Source organism: Penaeus chinensis, chromosome 32, assembly GCF_019202785.1.
Source record: "Penaeus chinensis breed Huanghai No. 1 chromosome 32, ASM1920278v2, whole genome shotgun sequence".
NCBI classification, from domain to species: domain Eukaryota; kingdom Metazoa; phylum Arthropoda; class Malacostraca; order Decapoda; family Penaeidae; genus Penaeus; species Penaeus chinensis.
This window is the reverse complement of record NC_061850.1, coordinates 7,274,714-7,284,713: the sequence shown is the minus strand read 5'-3', so window position 1 is coordinate 7,284,713 and position 10,000 is coordinate 7,274,714. Positions and strand designations below refer to the sequence as shown.

Here is a 10,000-nt window from a genome sequence, read left to right as displayed (position 1 = left end):
TAATAAGCTATTCTAGAAGCATTCAAAAGCTATTACCAGAGTAATAGGCACAACATATGGTTAAGAGTGACGCCTTATCTTAGCATTTTCAGGTATATAAAACGTCAGCGTATTACATTGAATGCATAAACATTTTATGATTTGCATTATGACACTGTGCAGATTGCATAACACAAGCACTTGAGCCACGATAGAACGTTTGACCAATGGAACCTTGCACAACTATTACGCAATTATGTTCTTCTATAACGTATTTTATATATTTGATGAAATTATTACTGCACAGATGCTTACCTTCGCCCACATGTATTTCACAAAAATTCTGCTTAGTATATGCAACGAATTCCGCTCATTCCAAATTCCAAAACTTTAGCCATTTACATGTATATATGTATAAAAAACGAAAACAAAAAAAAAAAAACAACAGAACTCAGGTAATTTCACTGGAATATCCATATACACGTGTCCCTAATATAAAGTAGTATTTCACCTTGCCATGGAAATGTGTTTAATTCTTTCGAGAATAACCTGCCCGCCACATCCGTACTCGATGATCCAACTGGGGTACTGACTCCAGCGCTTCCGTAGTTGCCAGGTGTTGGTCCTTGAAAAGCGGTGATTTTTATTTTTAGTGTAGTGAGCGCTTAATCTATGACTGTTGATTGGTGCCTGTATACACAAACTGCAAATTATGCATGTAGTAGTTGTTATAGAGGCTTTGAACGCAGAATAACCGGAATGAGATCTATAAATTAGAGTATGTACGTATAAAAGCACGTATGTGTGTATGTATGCATGTATACCGGTAAGCCTATTTAATTTTGTATATAAAAGCTGGTTGGCATTTTTGTTTTTCTGCAGAAATGACACGTGCTAATCCACACACAGATAAGTAACTGATTGAAGAAATGAATGATATCCAAAAGCATCGAGTTGAACAAACATTGTGTGTTTGCGGGAGGGGGAGAGAGAGAGAGAGAGAGAGAGAGAGAGAGAGAGAGAGAGAGAGAGAGAGAGAGAGAGAGAGAGAGAGAGAGAGAGAGAGAGAGAGAGAGAGAGAGAGAGAGAGAGGACGAGAACGAGAACAAAAAAATATATACCAGGTACATTACCAGTCCTACTCACAGGCCTACCTCTTACAAGTCGGCAGCAATTTGTATATTACGTCCTCCGCACGGTCACCATCACATAGAATAAAAAAATAAAAAAAGAAGATTCGAACGCGAATGCAGAAAAAGCTATAGATCATATCTAGCATCAAATAACCTAAAGTCAATGAATCACCTGTGATTTTCTTCTGTGCCACCTCGAGGTATATTACTGTAAATTTTGCGTCTGTCTAATGTTGTTAAGTTCCCCATAAAGTTTTTTTTTTTTCTTCTTCTTCTCTTGCAGTTCTTCCCAACAAGTGCGATAGTCAAGGATGGAAGAAGGTTAACAATATGGCTAAATAGGAGAATAATAGAAATGAAAAGTTTAAAATATTTAGGGTCATATGTCCCAAAGGTCATGTGTGCTAAGGAATGGGAGTAAGAAGGAAGAAGTAGGATGCAGTATGGGGGATTGCACATGAGAAATTAGAAACGAGAGATGAGAGAGGGAGAGGGAGAGAGAGGGAGAGGGGAGAGAGAGAGAGAGAGAGAGAGAGAGAGAGAGAGAGAGAGAGAGAGAGAGAGAGAGAGAGAGAGAGAGAGAGAGAGAGAGAGAGAGAGAGAGAGAGAGAGAGAGAGAGAGAGAGAGAGAGAGAGAGAGAGAGAGAGAGAGAGAGAGAGAGAGAGAGAGAGAGAGAGAGAGAGAGAGACTATGAATTGTTTTTAGAGACGAAAAGAAAAGAAGAAAAATCTAAATAGTGATGGTATGAAGTCGATCTATTTCTCATCATTCCAAAATTGTTTCCCTTATATCTAAAAAGTTATTTTCTTTCTTTCGTTCAACATATCAGTATACGTTCAAACATCCATAGATATTATCTCTGCAATACGAACCCAAAGGATTTACGGATTGACTTTACACGAACGCAAATATTAGTTGTAAACAAACGTGGAAGGAAGACGATGCAGACTTCTACTCCTATTTTACGGGCATTTTCTGGCCTTAGATTAGGTAAATGTGGCTGGGGTTGTGTTGTGAAGGAATTCTTATTCATATTCATATTTTATTCTTATGTTTAGTAGAGGAGTATTGCATTTGATATAAGTTATTACAGGTTTAATGTTTACCATAATATACGCCGGTAATGTTATGCAGCAGATTACAGTAAAATACGTTTTATTTTTGAAACTTGATAATACAAATCAACAGTTATGAGAATAGTTCAGTATGGAGGGACTCAATGTCTTACTTGTCCAGGCAACTTGTCAGGACAGCGAGGCCGCGTCCGGAACCTCCGAGGCCTTCTTTGCCCACAGTGCAACCCAGTCTACAGAGTGGCATGTGCACACTGGAGATATTTTTGTCCTAAAGCTCCTGCATGCTGGTAGATTTGCCTCAGTAAGGCTGGGTTCTGATTAGAACCGGGACACAACTCGACATTAAATGATGCATTGCTCATATTATATAGCCATTATATAGCCTATATTGGAGAATCGCATTGCATACTAATATAGTAATTTCATCACCTACCAAACATATTAACACAGCAAATATATTAAGACAGAATCACTTATCCTTCTTTGTTGTTAAAGGTCGACTATCACATCACACATGATGCCACAAGGACACAAATAATCAAATAAAGTGGATTAACTCCTTGGTGATGGGTGATGAAAGCAAAAAAAAATTCTACTCTCTGGCAATCAAAGGCAATGCGCAGGCTTTAAACGCGGGAGTTTGGTACATCAAGCCGAATCACCGGCTCATAGCGCTTTGGCGCACTGCTGTGGAGTACAGCTGCACACCACAGTTCGAGTGGTTTGTTTTGACGCCTATTGGCGTGACCCGTTGGAAAGGGGTTCATAGGCATAGAAAAGCCAGACCTTATGACCCTGAGGAAAAGCACTGAATTGTTCAAGGTCCTAATTGTCACCTAGCAATTAAACTGTCTTTGGGGTTATAGGGCCAAGAGGTCTGGCTTTTACAATACCATGGTGACATGTTAATTCACACATGTCATTTCAAACTCTTCTGGACTTGTAGAGTGTCTGTATCCGAATGACCCAGATGGACTGAACAAATAAAGTCAAGGATTGCTCCTTCACATCAGTGAAATGTTGTTCCAAAGCATATTCGTTGGCATATACCAAAATGTCTGGTGGTGCACACTGACATACCGAGCGTTTTGTCTTTGCACACTAGAGATCTCTTTGAAAAGTGCCATATTCAGCAGACCGGTCTTGGATGCCATCTTGTCTACCCTGCTGGGCAAGGAGCTCCGAAGATAGCATTAGCCTCCTCACTCTGCAAAGACCTACAGATTTTCCCCACATAGATTTGGCAAGATATAGATTGGACAAGTTCCTTATATACCAGGAAATTGCTAGGGAGCTTTCTTTGTAGTGAATATGCATATTGGAGATTTGTTTCACTTTGCCAGAGCAGAGAGACATTTTAAACAGACTATATAGTTTTAAAGGGTGAAATTAAATTTTTGAGATTGTTGAGAAACATACACACCCATTTATACTTGCAAACAAAAATGTCCAAATCTCAATTCAGTCATTTGGTAATTTTCTAGTTTCATACAGCCATCCAGCTGTATCAGTTATTCATATTGTCATGCGCATGAATCTCTTGCAAATAATACATGTGAAAGTATTGGCAATTGTATACGAAGTGACTGCACCTCTCTGAGACTATGTGTCTGTTGTTCTAGCCACTCCTGGGAAATTCACAAACATTGTTGTATAAAAGAAACAACTTCCTATGTGGGAGGTAAAGACCCCCACACACGATTGCTTTATTTCCCTATCATTGCCTCTGCCTATGGACCCTACTTGATCACTGTAGACATACTCACAGTGCTGCATTAGTTGTAACCTATTTTCTTCACTTCTGACATTATTTCTTGTCTGTGGATATTAATTTGATTATCAGTAAGTGTGGTTTTCCCTTTCTTTATGATAATGTCATTGCATTTTCCTATAGATGAATACTGAAGTATAAACTGTTTCATAACTTTTTTATTATCAACTTGTGAAGGAAATACATTCTATCCATTACAGGCAAAGTTTACCTTGTACCATATGGCTGTATGAAACTGAAACTAAACCAGTCATTTTTAAACTTCACATAGGCATCTTATCTTGCAATTGATATATCTTGTTTCATTTATTCACTGGGCTCTATGTGTGAATCCTTTGTTGTATTCACTGCGTAAGACACTGTATTTTCCCTCTTAGGGGCTCTGCTCCTAGACTGCCAACCAATCGCCAGGGATTTACTTTCTACGTGCCATTTGTCATGACTCATTTTCTTTATTTCTTACCTAGATTATTTCATGTATCTATCAGTGTAATTTTTCACTTTCTTTGTGAAAGTGTCATTTAATTTTCCTGTAGATGTATAGTAAATTATTTTGTGTTGCACAATTTTCTTATTATCAATTTGTAAATGATGAAAAGTGTCTTTATTTTTTGTTGTTCTGTCCATCACGCTCAAAGGTTACCTTATACAATCTGGCTTTGTGAAACTGAAACTATGCTCTCATTTTATTTATTTATTCATATTTATTACAGCCACGTTTATGTATGAAAATATGGGAATTTCACTGTCATCTTTATCTCTTTTTTCACTTCCACTTCCCATTTCTCCCCACAATTTTTATAGATGAATTTTATAATTTTGACAATACATATAGGGCCCTTTTTAAGCATGTTTGTTTTCCTTTTAAACATGACCTTTCTAGGACTGGAAAAGCACAATTTTTCTTTAATTATTCCTTTTTTTCTTGGAACAAGAATGAAAAAAAAAAGAAAAAGGCCATGTATTTGGTGTAGTCATTGATGAAGCCAACAAAGTGAAGCTAAGAACAATATTTTCCAAAAAAAAAATTATTTTCCTGAAATGGGAAATTTTTTTTTTTTAAACTATTATTATTATCACTTCAAGAAATAAGAAAAGGATGCTTTCTTTTCTGAATAGGCTAATTGTTGCATGTGATATTGCATCTTGAAAATACTGTGTTACACGCTCTACATATGAGTATATTTTAAGATATATATATATATTATATATATATATATATATATATATATATATATATATTTTTTTTTTTTTTTTTTTTTTTTTCAAGTGTTTTTTTCATTTTCTTCAGTTGAAGGCCAACATTTAATATCTTGTACATAAATACTATTATTTTGCTAGGAGATGATAGTTCAGACTCGATTAAATAAATTTGCAATTAAGTTTCTCTTTATGTTGATGCAAAAAAAAAAAAAAAAAAAAAAAAATTATCACTACCATGAAAAATAGCAAAGTGTTAGAGGGTATTTTAACTCAATGCCACCGGGGAAAATGAATAAAAAATGGGGAAAATGCTGTGCTCATTTTTTGTTTTTTGTGAAATGTCTCTGCACATAGATGGCTCTGCTAGTGCTTAGCCACAAAGGAGTCAATTAGTAGACCTTGTGACCTTACCTGATTTCACCTTTCCTTGAATTGGCAGGAAAAATTTATTTTTTACTAGTGCTATGAATATTGATGGTGTTATTTTTATTACAAACATTATCATTACTATAATGTTATAGACATTAGTAATGGCAAAATAAGATAATGTGAAATATTTTTGTAAATCATGGAGAAGGGTAGACAGGCGAGACTGGCAGTACTCGTTATTGGCTCATTGGTGACTTAGTACAAGTGTAGCCATCTATGTGTAAAAACAATTAAACAAGTAAACTCACAGTGGGCATGGTATGTACGTACATGCCATGCCTGTTAGCAATGGGTTAAAAACAATATCTAAAGTTTTTTTTCTTTTTTTTCATCTTGCTCTTCCTTGAAAACTTGGCAGATGGCCTTCGTAATAAGATTATGGCCATATCTTTTCTCTTTGTAGTTTTTATTTTTTCTAAATATAATAATGTTTAATGTGTTATTTGTGGTGGTTGCGTTATTTTTTTCTCTATTAATTCACTATTTTTCTGATTGTTTACCATAGGGAAGACAGTCCAAGATTTATCTTACCAACATATAGTTGAGGATTTGTTGGCCTTTGCTTGTGCATGGGAGCCAGGGTGATGGCTTAATTCCAAAATGCTTAAAAGATACCATTGTCAGCTACTGACATCATATCTGTTGGCGATCAGGTAATGGCCAACAAATCTTCACAATGTATACTGTGTCACTGTTTCATTAAAGAGGATGCAACTACCAGCTGTGTCTTCCCATAACATATGTGGAGTCTGCAGCTTCGGCTTTTTAACATGCTACAACCATGTTGAACTTCAGATTATAGACCAACTATAAGAATCATAGTGGTTCAAGTGGATGTTGATAGATTACAGTCAATATAATTATGCAAAAAATGTCCTATTTTGAGAGCCAGTGCAGATGTCCTATAGTACAACCATTTACCAAATGGTTTGATAAGAAGTGTACAGAAATTCATTCTGTTTCCATTTACATAACCATTTATTGTTCTGACCTGACTAACCTTGGTTTTTGAATAACACAAATACGAGTCAGAGAAGCTTTAAGTATTTTTAGTTTTAACCCACTAACACCAGATGATATCTAACATGTCATGATGAACTTAGCGCAAATGCCAAATGACAAGTACTCATACTATGTGTGGTCAAGCTTTCTCTAGGTTGGACCTACTAAGCCAAGATGTCTTGTTTCTTTTACTGGCATATGTTACAAATCAATAATCTCAAAGTGGGGATTACTCCTCCAGAATGAACGTAAGGAGCCTTAGAAGAAATTATGGCTGTGGTATAATGAAAACCATGAATCACACATTTGTTATGTAACAGTGAAGGGAGTGTTCCATCTTGTAGAAGGGAAACCCAGTATTATGCTGATATGTCTACTGTGGGAGGAAGAGATGAGTCCACACACGCACACCCACACGCACACCCACACGCACACCCACACCCACACCCACACCCACACCCACACCCACACACTCACACACTCACACACTCACACACTCACACACTCACACACTCACACACACACACACACACACACACACACACACACACACACACACACACACACACACACACACACACACACACACACACACACACACACACACACACACACACACATACACATACATACACACATACACACATACACACACATACACACACATACATACATACATACATACATACATACATACATACATACACACACACACACACACACACACACACACACACACACACACACACACACACACACACACACACACACACACACACACACACACACACACACACACAAACAACACACATACACACACACATACACACACACACACATACACACACACACACATACACACACATACACACACACACACACACACACACATACACACACATACACACACACACACACACACACACACACACACACACACACACACACACACACACACACACACACACACACACACACACACACCTGCATTTTTTTTTTTTTTTCCCCAGTCCTAAAAATATCATCACAGATTTTTTAAATAGTTGATTTATGATAGTTGATTAAAAAAGAAAAGAAAAAAACAACAACAACATTTAGGAACAGTTTTATTTTGTATATCAAGCTGAACATGTGTATTAGATTCAGATGTAATCCAAAAGTGAAAACTGACAGACGAGCATTATAGGAAGACCTCTCAATGCATTTCTGTTATTTTCAGGATTCTTTAGGCCAAGATATGCACACAGTGATGCCCTGAGTGAGAATGACCTCGTAAACCCCCAATGTGTGAACAGAAATCCTCGAAATATGGAGATGCTGAGGTTGGCAAGGAAGCCCCAAGGCTGGGGCCTCGACATCCCAAGTTGTAATTATTGGTACAAGTGAGTTTTTCTTTATTGTTTTGTTTTTAAAGCTATAAGTTGTTCTGCTTAATTGAGTAGGCTTTGTGTAAGAATCCTTTTTTTTTCTTGTTCTCTTGCTCTTTTTTTGGGGGGGATTTCTTTTTCCAATTACACTTCCATTTGAATGTTTATAAAATTCTATGCATTATATCTAAACTAGTTAAATATTATGTTGCTGAAATTTTTTTTTTTTTTTTTTCCATAGAAAAATGAATTGTTGTGGCTCCCTTTTTTACACGATTTGAATCTATAGGTATTTATAGAAAAGTGTATTGATTGATGCTCGATATCAGTTCCTATACTAGAAACATGTCCGACTCTGAGTACTTCTGTGTAGATTTAGGAGTAGGAGTTTGGTATTGCATATCGGCAGGGAACAATGGAGATGGAGTATGTATTTTATGTGTTATTCTCTGGAAGGGTGCGTCTGTTTTGATTTGTGAAAACTTTCATGCTTAAACCTCATTTATTCTTTCACACCAGTAATATCTTTTAAGGATGCAAGCTACATAGAAGCAAAGGTACCTGTGTAATCTACATCTAAGCTTTTCTTTGACAATTTCTCTCATGCGTCTCTGAAGAGTTGTGTAGTAGATATAGACAGATGTTTGCACTTTAGCAAACAGATATATGGCCTCCAGTTGACCAAGTTTCATGTGTATGAATACCTTTTGATAATGGTCCAGGCCTTACATATAGGCCTAAAGAAAATTTGATCTTACCAGTTGCTTGTGAAAGATTTGATGTTTCCTTCCAGTTTCTTCCACAAATAAGCCTATAAAGTGGAAGTTCTTTGTATGTACCGTGCCCATGGTCATGTAGTTTGCTTATTTAGGAAGTGTTACTAGCCTACCCAATCTTACCTCTTAAACCCATTCAGTGAATATTCCAAAAGGGGGGTTTTATTTTTTTTATTTTGTTATTATGGTTAATAATGTTAGGATATTAAAAAAGTTGATAATGGTAATAACATTAATAATGACAGAGACTGGCCAAAGGGAATTTGAACAATGGTCATTAGGTTGTTAAGGAAGAGGGGGTGGGGAAAGAAAACAGCTTAAAAAAGGCCACAAAAAACAGAAGTAATAGATGTTACACAAAGACTGAAACAAAAGTGGACATGGACATTAAATGAGCAGTGTACATTAATTAATAATAGACTGATTGTTTTAAGACCTAGTCTGAACAATGATAATAGTAGTTTTAGAAATGAAGACTTGTTTTTCTTTAATGAAAATTCAAGGAATAGACGAAAAGGTTAGTTCAACTTGGCCAAATAATTTACTCCTCATTGACTAAGTACTTGTAAACAAAAGTGCATGTACTAGGTGCTTGAACTGTTACATTAAAGACATGCACAGAGATGATGACTGAGTGTTTTGATGAATAGAACTTCAGACACTAAAATCATTTAATTCATTCACATGCAAAGATATATGCTTGTAAGGATTTGCTTGATTTTTGTACACTTATTCATTTAGTGTGTAGAGTAAACCCATAAGTTTTTCACTTGCTCTTGAAAATTCACCAACCTCCTTCTCCATCTCACCTCAACAGATTGTTTCTAGACTGTACCCAACGCCACGTAACTGCCCGTGTCGAGCATTTCACTGGTGAGACGGTAGTCTCCGCCTCAACCAAAGAGTGGGCCATCAAGCAGCATCTCTTCTCCACAACAGACATCAACGCTGTCAGGAATATTGGCCGCATCATTGCACAACGATGCCTGCAGTCTGGTATTTCAGAACTTCACACAGAGTTGCAGAAACATGTAGATACATCAGAGAAGGTGATTAATTTTGTGATCTTTTTTTTGCATAGGTAGTTTATTTTCATGAATTTATTAGTTTATTTATTTCATTTTTTAATGCAAATTAAGTTTTATATTGTTGTGGTTAATATGCAGGGTGCATTGCTAATTATTTTCATGATTCCATGATTCAGACCAAAATCCAGACTTTCCTACAAATTTATTTTAAAATGTGGAATCAGAAAAGCCCAAA

At 36.4% G+C, this 10,000-nt stretch overlaps 1 protein-coding gene and 1 long non-coding RNA gene across 2 annotated transcripts in view; one reads left to right on the top strand and one right to left on the bottom strand.

Annotated features, from left to right (window-relative positions):
* Nucleotides 1–877, bottom strand: part of LOC125042716 — an 11,329-nt gene extending 10,452 nt beyond the window's left edge. The window contains exon 1 of the long non-coding RNA XR_007116378.1: nucleotides 491–877. This is a non-coding gene — a long non-coding RNA (uncharacterized LOC125042716). The remainder of the gene's footprint in view (nucleotides 1–490) is intronic.
* Nucleotides 878–1,955: 1,078 nt separating this feature from the next.
* The window catches only part of LOC125042715 (39S ribosomal protein L18, mitochondrial-like), an 8,522-nt gene continuing 477 nt past the window's right edge, over nucleotides 1,956–10,000 (top strand). The window contains exons 1-3 of the mRNA XM_047638541.1: nucleotides 1,956–2,103; nucleotides 7,814–7,976; nucleotides 9,555–9,786. Of these exons, the coding sequence (XP_047494497.1) occupies nucleotides 2,055–2,103; nucleotides 7,814–7,976; nucleotides 9,555–9,786 (444 nt within the window). The 5' untranslated portion in view covers nucleotides 1,956–2,054. The remainder of the gene's footprint in view (nucleotides 2,104–7,813; nucleotides 7,977–9,554; nucleotides 9,787–10,000) is intronic.